Source organism: Sesamum indicum, linkage group LG5 (genome assembly GCF_000512975.1).
Source record: "Sesamum indicum cultivar Zhongzhi No. 13 linkage group LG5, S_indicum_v1.0, whole genome shotgun sequence".
NCBI classification, from domain to species: Eukaryota; Viridiplantae; Streptophyta; class Magnoliopsida; order Lamiales; family Pedaliaceae; genus Sesamum; species Sesamum indicum.
The window spans coordinates 18205282-18218647 of NC_026149.1; the positions used below are offsets into that span (position 1 = coordinate 18205282).

Here is a 13366-nt window from a genome sequence, read left to right on the forward strand (position 1 = left end):
TCCACATGTCGGATCATTGCAGCCCTAGCCATTTATCAGCCTGACATGCCATCATCTTGTTGTCCATGAAAAGACCCGTTTTTTCTCCACCCCTCCTATATATAGGCCCTTATTTGACTCTCTTGACCACCTTTCCTAACTTTGCTTTAGAGCAGACTCCAAAGATCGTATACTCTTCCAACTTTCTCCCTTTCTTCTAGGTACTTATTATGATCCATCCTTATGGTTTCTTCTAGCTTAGAGTCTAGTTCAAGTTCGTCTTCTAGGTCGTACGCGACCTCACCTAGAGGGTTAGTAGGCACCTCTCATGGTCCTAGTTCCACCCTGGGTGCTTCACGATCCCCTTCCCCTCGTCATAGGGTTCTGACCACTAATCAATCAATTGAGTTGGTAGATCCTGATGACATCCCTATCTAAGTCAAATACCAAAATGTGATGTCTAAAAATCCTTGGGCCGAGATCATTAATACTGTCAAAACTCCTATACATCAAACAAAGGAGAAGTATTATCTTCCTCATAACAATGAGGTCCTACTTCCCCGATCTTTTGATAGGGTATATCGTCTCCCTCCAGGGTTTTGCTCTATCTCAATTTTTCTTTTTCCTTTGGCCCGACCTGTAGAAAGTATACTTCGTAGGTTAGGTTTTTGACCCGTGCAATTGCCTCTTAACCCTGTGAGCCATATTTTACTCTTCATCATGATAATGTGACATCTCGACCTTCCCCCCAGCTTTGAGAATTTCTTATCCCTTTATTCTTTCACAACCTCTAAAAGATCAAGAGATAGAGGTTGATTTTATTTAACTGCTTGTAAGGATTGCCGCTATCTAAATGACCTTAAGTCCAATGTAGGCCTATGGAGGGAAAGGTATATATTCATTCGACCTCCTCCCGGAGAAAATTGGCCTTTCCATTGCGATTGGTACATCTCCAAACCCAATCCAAAAACCTATGGGGAGGGGCTAGAAACCATCTCATAAACCATCTTAGCATATATTGGTATAAACCTAAGTCTCTTCTTGTAGAAAGTGTTTCGAAGCTCGTTGGTCTTACCCTAGGGACACCTCCAACAAGATGCTGGAACTGCGGTGCTGGGGGCTTACCGATGCAATAAATATATCAAACTTCCAATACCACTATAAATAATTCTCGCTAGTGACACTAAAACATTTGCTATGCCTTATCATACTATAAAACTTCCAACACCATTATAAATAACCCCATATATTATTTTTTACACATATTCACTATTCACTGACAATATTACTCTTACTTTATCTCTCTACTAGTACAAGGTTTGGGAAGCAATTGTGTGTCGAGCTTAATTTTTCCTTTAAATTTCTTATGATTCACTACCACATCAAAATAGTAATTTTTTTTCTAGTGTAACTATGATCTAACAAAACAAATACGAAAATAACCATGGTTAATGAATATTTTCTATGACATTTGCTATAGTTAACTATGACTGTTATTTTGGCCTCATTTGTAAATACAATATTTAAGAAGGATAATAGTACTCCCTGCTTCTGAGGTTTTGTGATATTATACATAGACTTCTTGTGGTTTGAAAAATTACATTTAGCACCCCTGAAGTTTGCATCCGTCAACAAATAAATCCTTCTGTTATTCATTAAATTTGCCGATATTAACAAACAAACTAAATAAAAATTGATATTTACTTCGATTGACTTATTACTGACTTATTGCATATCAAATAATTTTTTTGAACTAAAATACCCTTATAATGGTGAATATATACCTCTCACATGTATTAACACGTGAAACATATGAGGATAACTTGGTCATTAAAATATTTATTTGACCTACAATAAATTAGTAGTAAATTAATCAAAATAGATTTTTTCCTAATATTTTTTTTGTTAATAAGGGCAAAATTCAGTTACTTTTTACTAATGAATGACTTATTTGTTAGGAAGAAGCAAATATCAAAGATGGTAGATGTAATTTTTCAAATTATAAAAAATTTACATGTAATTACACTAAATTTTAGACGAGGAAAATAATTAACCTTATTTAATAACCATTGCAAAGACACGATTAATTTGTATTCCTGAAAATTTTTCGGACAAAATGTATAAAACCTTTCTGTGTTTTATCACGTCGGTGAAAGTTTTCTTTCTGTTTTAAAAATAGGCTAACTCCCTCTGTTTTTTAAACGTAGCTCAATCATCCCTTTTCTGTTAAATCTAACTAATAGTGTTATTTTTTTTTAATAAAATGACCGTTCCTTACTAATATATATTATTTCTTATTTTAATGACTGTTGGATCTTCTTTGATCAAATATTGATTGTTAGATCTAATCAATTAATCTTAACCGTTAAATTTTTAAAAAAATGATAGATTCAACAAATTATTTAACTTATATTATACATAAATAATTTAAAATTAATACTATAACTAACTACCCTACCCCAACCCCAACCCCACCCCTTTACCCCCCACTGTCCCCCTTACCCCCACTGCCCCCACCAACATTTTCGCCACGGCGGAAAATTTTTCAAATTGTTAGATCTCTGTAAATAATTTATCAAAATAAGTGAGGTAAGTCTTGTTAGAATCGTTTTGAACAGACGAGTCTGATGATATTGGTATAAGACTGAAATTCGATCGTACGACGACTACTCGACGACAAACATGTTTGACGGTTGTAGCTTGAACCCAATCTTTCTGATTGACAAAAACTCAAATTGAAAGCGTGAAAATGTTCCTTTTGAAGAGATGATTCGAATGGTACCACTGGCAATCGGGAACTCGTCTGGATGGTGCCGGAAACTTAGAGACAAGTTTCCTACGAAAAAGGGGGAAAATCATTCAATTTTTTCTTTTTCTTTTTTATTTTTTAATTACATTAATTAAATATATTTTAATTAATTAAGAATATTTTAAATAATTATAATAATTAAATATTTTAACTAATTAAGAATAATTATAATAATAATTGTTGAATGTATTTTAATATTTTAATTTAAATTATAAAAAATATAAAAAAATGAAGAAAAAAAATATTTTGGTAAAAAACACCTAAAAAAGGTTAAAATCAGTTAAAAAATACTCCACACGCAGGAAGAACGTGTATAATGTGTATTCTATTAATTACTAATGAAATAAGTATTTTTTACTGAGCTGTACAAAATACTGAAAAATTTTAACCTATTTTTAAAATACGGAAGAATTTTATGCACTTTGTCGTAATTTTTCTTAATGCACGGAAATAAATTGATATTCGGAAAAGAACCCCAAAAATCTGGCCCTTAGGCAGAGCGGCCCGCCCCCACCAAATAAGGGTTTTTCTCTCTCTCCATCGCCTCTCAATACATATACATTACATAACCATACCCTCTTTCTTTTCCACCTCCTCTCCTCCTCCCAGTAGAGAGAGGAAAACCAAGCTAATCACTCTCTCTCTCTCTCTCTCTAAAAATCTGCCCTCTTCCTGTCTCCCCTTTCTCTTTCTATATCTACGTATATACATTTTCGCATACGAAATAATAAAATCTATCTATATCGATATAGATCATCTGTTTACCTGAGAAGGCTTTTGGTGGATTGGATTCTGGAGATTTTTTTGATTTGCGAGTTATGCAGTCTGATCAGACGGTTTTGAGCTTGAGACCAGGTGGTGGCACTCGCGGCGGAACCAGAGTATTCGGCCCGCGCTTCGGTCCATCGGCTGCGTCGAATTCTGATCCCTCCGCGTTGCGTCACGATGGCGGTATCGCTGCTTCGGCTCTGCCTCCCTTCAAGGTCGGTTCTTTTTGCAATTTGGTATCAGATCTAGGGTTTTATAATTTGTTATGGACATCTTTTAGAAAGGAATTTGTTTTCATGTTGCGGTGAGTATAATATCGTAACGTTGCTTGTGTTTTGTGTGCTTTGGTGCCTGTTGCATCTGTTAGTCTAGTTTTTATCCAAATCTCTCAGATTGTTTTGTGTACGTTATTTTTGTTTGTGATACCCATTTTTTGGCCTATCAAAACGTTTAGGCAAATTGTTTTGCCGTATTGTGTGGATTTTTGTTATGGTCCATCCAGGTAAGCAATTGATGCTTGTGTTTTGATGTCATCTGTTCATATTATTGCTAAGTTGAATATACTGCTTCTTTGATGCGCTTTTGTTCAATATTGTGTTTGATGCTGCGAATTTGAATATGGAAGATTGTATTTGAACGGATAAATCATTGAATAGTTGATTTAATATTGAATATTATTCAATTAATTTCTTCTACTGCAACTGGTATCAAAGTTGTGGTGTATTTGGTTCTGAAGATCCTTGTTTGAACTCTTCCCAGCTCTTATAGACTTGAACAAAGAGATGTAAGTGTGTTCTGTTTTAGCTGAAAATTTTAAAATCTTTAGGATTATCATTGTTCAAATTATGGGAAGTGAAATGTGAGTTGGTTGACATTCTTATCCAGTTATCCTCATAACAACTTATTTAGTACTAGTTTCTGGTTGCAATACAATTGTTCACACTCTTCTTTAATTTATAACAGACTGGAGAGTCTCGATTTGAGGGTCGTGAGCGGATCCGTTATACTAGAGAATTTCTGCTTCAGCTAAGGGAGGTAAGATGTCTTCTCGGTATACTTCTGCACAAGTAAGGATAGAATAGTTGTGTTGTGGTATTTTTTCTTAAATAAGGTTCATATGTTGATGGATATTGTTAACATCAATTTTGGGGGTTGACATCTCAATGAGTCATTGATAATTTCTCCATCTTGCCATTCCTATTTGGGGATGGAGAAAGTAAGTTATTTTTAGTCAAGGTTGTAGTATCGAGCCGCATCACATATTTCTGCAAACCAGCTACTTCAAATTTCATGTAAAATTCTTTTTCATTTGAAACTGCTTGCATTCGTTTCACTGTTTGAACTGTTGCTGGTGCCCAATGCTGGGTTTTCATGCTGCTTTTATTTCGTTGGTGGTGATTGATATTCTCTTTGTAGGTAGTCAACATCTCGGAGGAGATACTGAAGGTTAAGCAAGAAGTTGAAGGCGAATTTTTTGGTACAGATCCAAGCTGGAACCGTGGAGAAAATAGTGTAAGTTTTACGTTGCATTTAATAATCACTTTACCACTTTGTATGTAGGTGATTTACAAATTTAAAATTTGGTGTTTCGGTTTGATACTACGTTTTCCTCCCCTTTTCATTGAGTGTGTCTCTTGATATATATCTCTATGCAGTTAGTTAAAGCACGTGTGTTTCCATTCATTGTTTTGCTTCGGGCATTTATTATCATTTAGTAGTTTCGCGTGGTTGATTTTAATCATTGATATGTAATAAAGGATGTTCATTTTGTAGCATCCAAGTCAGTCTCAGAGTCGTTATTCTGAGCTGGACAACCGTGACTGGCGTAATCGGTCACCACAGTTGCCTGCTCCTGTAGAAGAGAGATCCTGGGAGGCGAAACGAGAGAGAGACTTTGGTGGCCGGTTTGACCCTAGACAACAAGATGGAAATCAATACAATAAGCAAGATCAGATAAACTCCCAGTTTGCAAGAGCGCAAGTTTCTTCAAACCAAGGGGTATGTTGCTTCTGTGAAGTAAGCTGTATAGGTGTTTTTCCGCATGTGATGTTACCATGCTCATGTATTTTGCTCTAAGCTATTCCTACACCCATTTTTAAGGTCAGGCAACATATAAGCAAACTAATTCTGGAGGTATTCACTAGGCTGGTGTGCTGATTGTCATCATCCTAGACTTATAGAACTGTCCATTTGCGTTCATGAGTTTGATTTGCAATTGACTGTCTTATTCTTTTGCAAGTAGTTTGCGATGGTGATGAATATGGTAGGGTTGTTAAATAAAACTCCTGGGTGGTTTTAGTTTCTTTGATTGCAAACTTTACAAGATTTTCCTGGTCGATCTCTCATACAGCATATGTTTTACTGCTCTTTGTGTCTCTCACACTTCAAGAAGTCCTTTTGTATTTCAGATTATTATTGTTGTTGTTGTTATTGTCGTTTTCATTATTAGTAAACCAGGCAGGGTATCCCTTAGAATTGAATTGCACTTCCTTTTAGGATATCTTTCCTCACAGGCTCAGAATCACGGAACGAGACAGCCTGGATTCCAAACTTATGTTAAATAATTTAAGCATATGACCTAACTATATCGGTCTTTATGGAAACTAACGTAAGCTTTACAGAATCACGGAATGAGACAGCCCAGATTCCAAATTTATGTTAAATAATTTAAGCGTATGACCTAACTATATCAGTTTTTCTAGAAACTAACGTAAGCTTTACTTCTATGCATAAGTGAGGTAGGAGTTTATGTTCAGAGTCTCATTGCAAGAACAAAGACCAACTCAAGCAATTATTAACCTTTTTTTTCCTAGAAAAGGTCCCTGGGGTAGTGGTTGTGATGTATTTCCTAAAAAGCTGAGCAAATATCCTAGATGCCGCCCCCCTTTTATTTTTCTGCCCAGTTTGCTGTTCCTGCTATTATTTTTGAGTGCCATTTTTTTTGTATTGAGTATACAATTCTAGAGAGCCTTTGCTTTTGAGCAGTCATTAGCATCTTTCTATTTGCCAGTTACATTTTTATACTAGATCTATCATTCTATCCTGATTGCAATCTTTCTCAGATTTTACGCGTGTAACTGATGTCTACTCGAATGTGTATGCATGATGGCAGATGGTATTATGAGCCAGCTCTTTTAAAGATAATCTTTGCTAAATCTGATCTAAGTCGAGTTGGTGGTGAACATGAAGAATCTCTAATGTTCTTGCTATGCTGTTCTCATTAATCAAATTAGACTTGTGTTTAGAATGTGCTTTGAGTGATAATTTGTCACCAATGTTGTTTCTAACAATACTGAGCATTTCCTGTATTGGCCATGAAACAGCCTGCACCAACTCTGATCAAGGCTGAGGTACCATGGTCTGCCAGGAGGGGAAATCTTTCTGAAAAGGAGCGTGTTCTGAAAACAGTGAAGGGGTAACTGATCTTACATCTTCTACATTTAATGCAAGCTTTCTTTTCATTCTATGTTTTTTAGCTTATGCTGATTTTAGGAGTTCTCTTCCTTAAACCTGTAAGTAACATGCAACCAATGCTATGCTCTTGCCCCAATTTGTGAGTTCTTTAAAGCTTTTGCTTTATAGACAGAGTGAGGTGATTTTTTATGACTAGCTGATAATTTTTTCTAAACTGTCAATGGATTTTGACAAATAATTTTGTCAACTAAGAGGTTATATGTTTCTTGCAGCATACTGAACAAGCTGACTCCTGAAAAATTTGATCTTTTGAAGGGTCAATTGATTGACTCTGGAATAACAACAGCTGATATTTTGAAGGTACTACATGCCATGAAATGAATACTAGATTGGGCTTGTCTGTTTCTTCTTTTGTCCTGTTGATCTATTTGCACCCTAATTAATTTGTCTCTTATGTTTCTGTCTCTGGAGCTTATGTTGTCTTTCCTTCATTAACAGGGAGTTATCTCCTTGATATTTGAAAAGGCCGTGTTAGAGCCAACATTTTGCCCCATGTATGCGTTGCTCTGTTCAGATCTTAATGAAAAGCTCCCTCCATTCCCATCTGACGAGCCTGGTGGTAAAGAAATTACATTTAAGAGAGTTCTATTGAACAACTGCCAGGAGGCATTTGAAGGTGCTGATAAATTGAGAGAAGAGGTTAGGCAGATGACTGCTCCTGAGCAGGAACTTGAACGAAGGGATAAAGAGAGGTTAATCAAACTCCGCACACTTGGAAACATCCGACTAATTGGTGAACTTTTGAAGCAGAAGATGGTTCCAGAGAAAATTGTTCACCACATTGTTCAGGTTCTTTTCTCTTTCAATCTCATGTGGTGTGTATATTTTGTAAATGTACTAACTTTTCTTTTTTGTCTTTATTATTTGCAATATGGTCTAATAGCATGGATTTTCGAACAGGAACTCCTGGGACCTGATACCAAGAGTTGTCCAGAAGAAGAGAATGTTGAGGCCATATGTCAGTTCTTCAACACCATTGGAAAACAGCTTGATGAGAACCAAAAATCAAAGCGTATCAATGATTTGTATTTCAGTCGCTTGAAAGAACTGTCCACCAACCCTCAGCTGGTTTCACGATTGAGGTTTATGGTTCGTGATGTTTTGGATCTGCGTGCCAACAATTGGGTCCCAAGGCGGGAAGAGGTGATTTTCTTAGCTTATTTATTGCCTGTCTTCATGTTGATTTCTTCCCCAAGTATGTCTTATGTGGTTTTCTATTCTGAGTTACCAGGTGAAAGCAAAAAAAATTACCGAGATCCACTCGGAAGCCGAGAAAAATCTGGGGTTGCGTCCAGGTACTACTGCCAGCATTAGAAATAGTCGTGCTATTGCTTCTGGGGCTCAAGGGAGTATTAGTCCAGGTGGCTTCCCAATGAATCGCCCTGGTTCAGGTGGGATGATGCCTGGGATGCCAGGAACAAGGAAGATGCCTGGGATGCCTGGAATGGATGGTGACAGTTGGGAAGTTCCCAGATCTCGATCTATGCCAAGAGGCGATGGTTCAGCCACTCAGACCCCTGTCCGTGTTCAGCAGCCACTGATAGGGAAGTCTCCAGCAGTGAACCAGCGACTCCTACCTCAAGGTAGCGCAGGTCTCATGGGTGCCAAAACTAGTGCCCTTGTGCAAGGCAGCACTGCCCCTCCTGCTCGCCCAATTAACTTTGGATCATATGTTCCAGAAACCGGAACTGGAGTATCTGTTTCATCTAGACAGGCTCCAACTGTATCCATGGCTCCGGTTGCTGACAAACCATTGGCTCCGTCTGCAAAATTGAACCCCGATGAGCTCAAGAGAAAGACAATTTCACTTTTGGAGGAATACTTCAGTGTCAGACTTTTGGATGAGGCATCACAATGTGTTGAAGAATTGAAGTCCCCTGCTTACCATCCTGAACTTGTCAAAGAGGCCATTTCACTTGGCTTGGATAAAAGCCCACCTTGTGTCGAACCAGTTGCAAAACTTCTAGAGCATTTGTTTGCCCAGAAGCTTCTTAGTGAAAAGGACATTGGCACCGGATGTCTCCTCTATGCCGCATTACTGGAAGATCTTGCCATTGATTTACCGAAAGCACCAGCTAATTTTGGCGAGATCATTGGAAAACTTGTGTTGGCCAAAGGATTGGACTTCAAGGTTGTGAGGGAGATCCTGGAAAAGGTGGGTGACGACTATTTCCAGAATGCTGTATTCAGTTCTGCAATGAAGATTATTAGCTCTGCCCCAGGTGGGAAGGCTGTGTTGGATTCTCAGGCGTCTGATATTGCGGCATGCGAGAGCCTATTTTAGAAGACACTTCTCGTTTCAGGAGCAACATGTAACCTCAAAACAGACGAAATGTGCGCTTTCTAACCTTGGCCAGGTGCTTCTAATTACGCTATCCAAACCGAGCAGTCCGCAGCCCTATCCAGGATATAACATGGAGGTGGAACTGTGAAGAACAGGTGATGTTGGTGGGCTGTGTATTTTCCTTGAGGTGTCATACTAGTGTGTGTTCAATAGAGAGGAAAAAGAAATATAATATAAAGATTTTGGATCTCTGGTGCTGGCTTATCAAAGGCCATGGTTGCTTGAGAATGAAAAGGGCCCTGTAACGGTCCCCTTGTTTTTGTATTTCATTAGTTTTAAATTTATTTATTTTGTTGACTTGTTAAATTTTGCTTAAATTTGTGAGATCCTAATCCTTTGTTGCACATTTTAAAAGAAAAGTGATGATATATATATATATATATCGTTTTCCTCACTTTTTTTAAGACCCATATTATTTGCTTTTTTTGAAACGAAATATATTTGTGGTTCTTTCCTCCCATAAGGAGTGTAAACTTGATTCAAGTTGCTTGCGTTTACGCTTGGCTCTGTACAGAATCTTGAAATTGACTTCATTTTCATGTAAAATATCATGGTATCATTTGGTTAATATATATATATATATCGTTTTCCTCACTTTTTTTAAGACCCATATTATTTGCTTTTTTTGAAACGAAATATATTTGTGGTTCTTTCCTCCCATAAGGAGTGTAAACTTGATTCAAGTTGCTTGCGTTTACGCTTGGCTCTGTACAGAATCTTGAAATTGACTTCATTTTCATGTAAAATATCATGGTATCATTTGGTTACTGTTTTTGTGATCCATTTGGATAATATTATTATTGGTAATGAGCAATCAGCTATTTTGAGCAACAAGAGACGGCTTTCAGTCGTTTCTCAATGATGTTTCGTTACAGATAGAAGAAGGATTGCATTGTAGACATTTTAAAATGAGTTCCATTGTAATCATAGCTGTCATTATTGTGAACAATGTTTCTCAACGTAAAGCTCTTCATAATCTTTTGATAATAAATGTCTGGTGTTATGTTCCAATTTGTGGAAGAAATTGGTGGTCTCTTCTTCTACTTATCTGTGTTGCTATTTGTAACAAAGTGTTTCTGTACTCGTATCTCTGCCTGTGTGTGTGTGTGGTGGGTCTCTCCTGATATAATCTTTATATATTTTGTGTTAGACTTGGAGCTCCACCCAAGAATGAGACCATCCAATTGTTAAGGTTTTACCTGAGCTTTAGACCAGAAGAGGGATTAGGGTCTTCCAGTCAATTTCCACGATTAAGATGGACAAATAGTTAATTTTTGGGGTGTGGCAAGCCTATAGTGGTGGTTCTGTGTTTGTAAAATTTATTGGTTTTGTAGCAATGCACTATACACTGATTAGTTAGACGATTGACACATATCTTATTTTATCAATCATCCTTACACCAAATACATAGAATGCTGAATAGTTAGATGATTGACAACTTCAGATCTCATCGATTCACCATCTTCGCTCTACACGATAGGAACGAAGTATCCACAGGCTCTTATGCTCATGGCACTCTAGTTACAGTCCCTTTTCACCTTGTAAAGCTCAACATCATTGCAATGGTGAAAATCAAACCTCAGGGTGTATGGAATTTTCTTATACAAATTGGGTTAAGAAACACCAGATATTGTCAATCATATTACGTCAGTACAACGTAAATCTTACTAATAATGTGGTCTAGTCCACAATGTTTATGACTTGAAAACAAAACTATGAGTTTTCAGAAGCTACATTCTCGTGCAAAAGAAGGTCTGCTTCAAGTTCTGTTCACTGTCAGTCTCTCCATTGTCTTCATGCTCTATATTCCCAAGCATCTTGTTCTTGAGCAAGTTTATATGCAGAAATTTCAAGGACAGTTTAGATCTTTTATTATAAATGAGTGTCATATTAAGACTTTTTTAACCACTGTGTATACGCTGACTGGTCTGTTTGGCGATTATCATCTAATCAGTAAAGCCAAACGATAATGTAGTATACGAAATTGAAACTCCATCTGTTACAATATTATTGAAACTCGGGTTAATACTCCAAGCACGAGCTTTTTATAAAGTTTTATAAAGTTAATTATAATTAGACTCTTCCTGAAAATGTAAAACTATATTTTCTTTTTCAAAAAAATTTTGAATTTACATTGAGAACCCCTCATATCTCCGTTCCATTAGGGTTTGGGCGAAAAATATTGACGTTAGCAAAAAAATAATTACATAAATTTTTAATTAGGCCTCTCATTAATAATTTCATGTATATTTTTATACTTATTAAAGGGATAAATATAATATATATAGATGGAGCGAGGTTGGCTTCATTACAATATTTCCTTTATAAAGTACATAATTATTACAGAGAATGTTAAAATAGGGGTAAAATTAAAAATTTATGTAATTTTTTTCTAACATTAGCAATTTTTTATCCAAAATCTAACGAAATGAGCTCCAATGTAAATAGTAATTTTTAGAAGGGGTGTAAGTGTAGTTTTGAAATTTTTTTGAGGAAAAGTATAATATCATATTTTCAGAGGGACTAAGTATAATTTTAATTTTTAAAAAAATTAAAATTATATTTTTATAGAGGGTTTTAATATAATTAAAACTATTTTATATGAGCAGTGCAATATTTTTTTGGCATTTGTCATGTGAAGCATCAACAAAATAATATAGTAGTTCCTGTTTACTGAAATTTGAGAACAATAGATGCAAGTGAAAATGACAAAGAAGAAGATATGTACACATGAATTTTCGTTCAATTGGTGCAAATTGCAATTTACTCATATCTGATATGAAAAATAAGTAATTAGCCCCTTATGAAAAATAATATAGCAATTTATCTTTTCAATATTTAAAAAAGATCCAAATACCCTCTTCACGCGAGTGGTGTTGTGCACGCGCAGATTTTTTTTTTCTTTTTTAATTTTTTTTAATTATTTTATAACCGTTGGATCTTATATAAAAAGAATCAACGGTTCAAATCTTATATATTATTTATATATAAAATTTAAAATACAAATAATTAAAGAAAGAAAAGAAAAGAAAAATAACATGTTTTCCTCACGCAGTGCATGTATATTTATGTATTATTCATTGTATAAATCTATTTTTATAGTTTTTATATTTATTTTTGTAACTTGATAAATTTGAGGCATTGATTTGTATATCAAATATACACCGTTGATTTAAATAAAAAAAGATATAGACCATTAATTTGTTTATTGGAGCTAGACTATTGATGTACATAAAGCAGGATCTAACTATTTATAATTAAGGATATAACAATCATTTTATAGCAAAAAATGAAGCAAAATCGTACCCCACACGCGTGATGTAAACCGTTCATGTGAAGGAGGTGTTTTGCACATTTTCTTAAAATTTAGGGGGGTAAATTGATATTATGTTTTACACAAGGGGGTTAATTGTCCATTTTCTTTATCACAGTTAGATAAATTGCAATTTGTCCCGTTCAATTGTGCTGCTAAGTAAATTCATACAAGACCTGGTGCTTTGTGCACCGAATATGTGGATGTTTGCCACAAATCTCTCATCTTGGAAGTGTGGGGTGTGTGTCAACTATGTAACTAGCTCTTGTATTCCACACAGGGTATGGGATCTACAAGACCCTACTAAGAATGATTGGTCATTTAGCGTTCTGATCTCTCGTTTATGCTAAAGAATGAATGATTACCTCTTGGTTATTACTCGAATGAATGCTCAGCAGGTGAGCATTTACTACTTCATCATTAATGGAGGATCTTTCCTCACTAATGATTTGAACTCCCAAGTTCCACTTGACTGTAAAAAGAATGATTTACAGTCCTAGAACTAAAGACAGGTCTCATGTCTAACTCTATTTCCCTGCCTTAACATTGCTCGTGGATGTCGTCCATCTCTTCTCAAGGACAGAATGACACATTCTAACAACCAGGAGATGAAGCAATCCGTTTCCATTTAACCCCTACAAGGAACCACCAGAAGGAAAAGAAAGGCCTTCAGGTATTT

General features: G+C 35.9%; 1 protein-coding gene across 1 annotated transcript; it reads left to right on the top strand.

Annotated features, from left to right (window-relative positions):
• On the top strand, positions 3361–9768 carry LOC105162908 (eukaryotic translation initiation factor-like). The gene is made up of 9 exons (XM_011081083.2): positions 3361–3771; positions 4520–4591; positions 4973–5068; positions 5330–5554; positions 6880–6971; positions 7243–7330; positions 7469–7819; positions 7931–8173; positions 8262–9768. The coding sequence occupies exons 1-9, from the start codon at positions 3607–3609 to the stop codon at positions 9312–9314; spliced, it is 2385 nt and encodes a 794-aa protein (XP_011079385.1). The 5' UTR covers positions 3361–3606; the 3' UTR covers positions 9315–9768.

Coding starts and splice junctions, on each gene's coding strand:
- LOC105162908 (XM_011081083.2), top strand. CDS start 3,607: ATGCAGTCTGATCAGACGGTTTTGAGCTTGAGACCAGGTGGTGGCACT. Junction 5,069..5,329: donor GGAACCGTGGAGAAAATAGT/GTAAGTTTTACG, acceptor TTCATTTTGTAG/CATCCAAGTCAGTCTCAGAG. Junction 7,331..7,468: donor CAACAGCTGATATTTTGAAG/GTACTACATGCC, acceptor CTTCATTAACAG/GGAGTTATCTCCTTGATATT.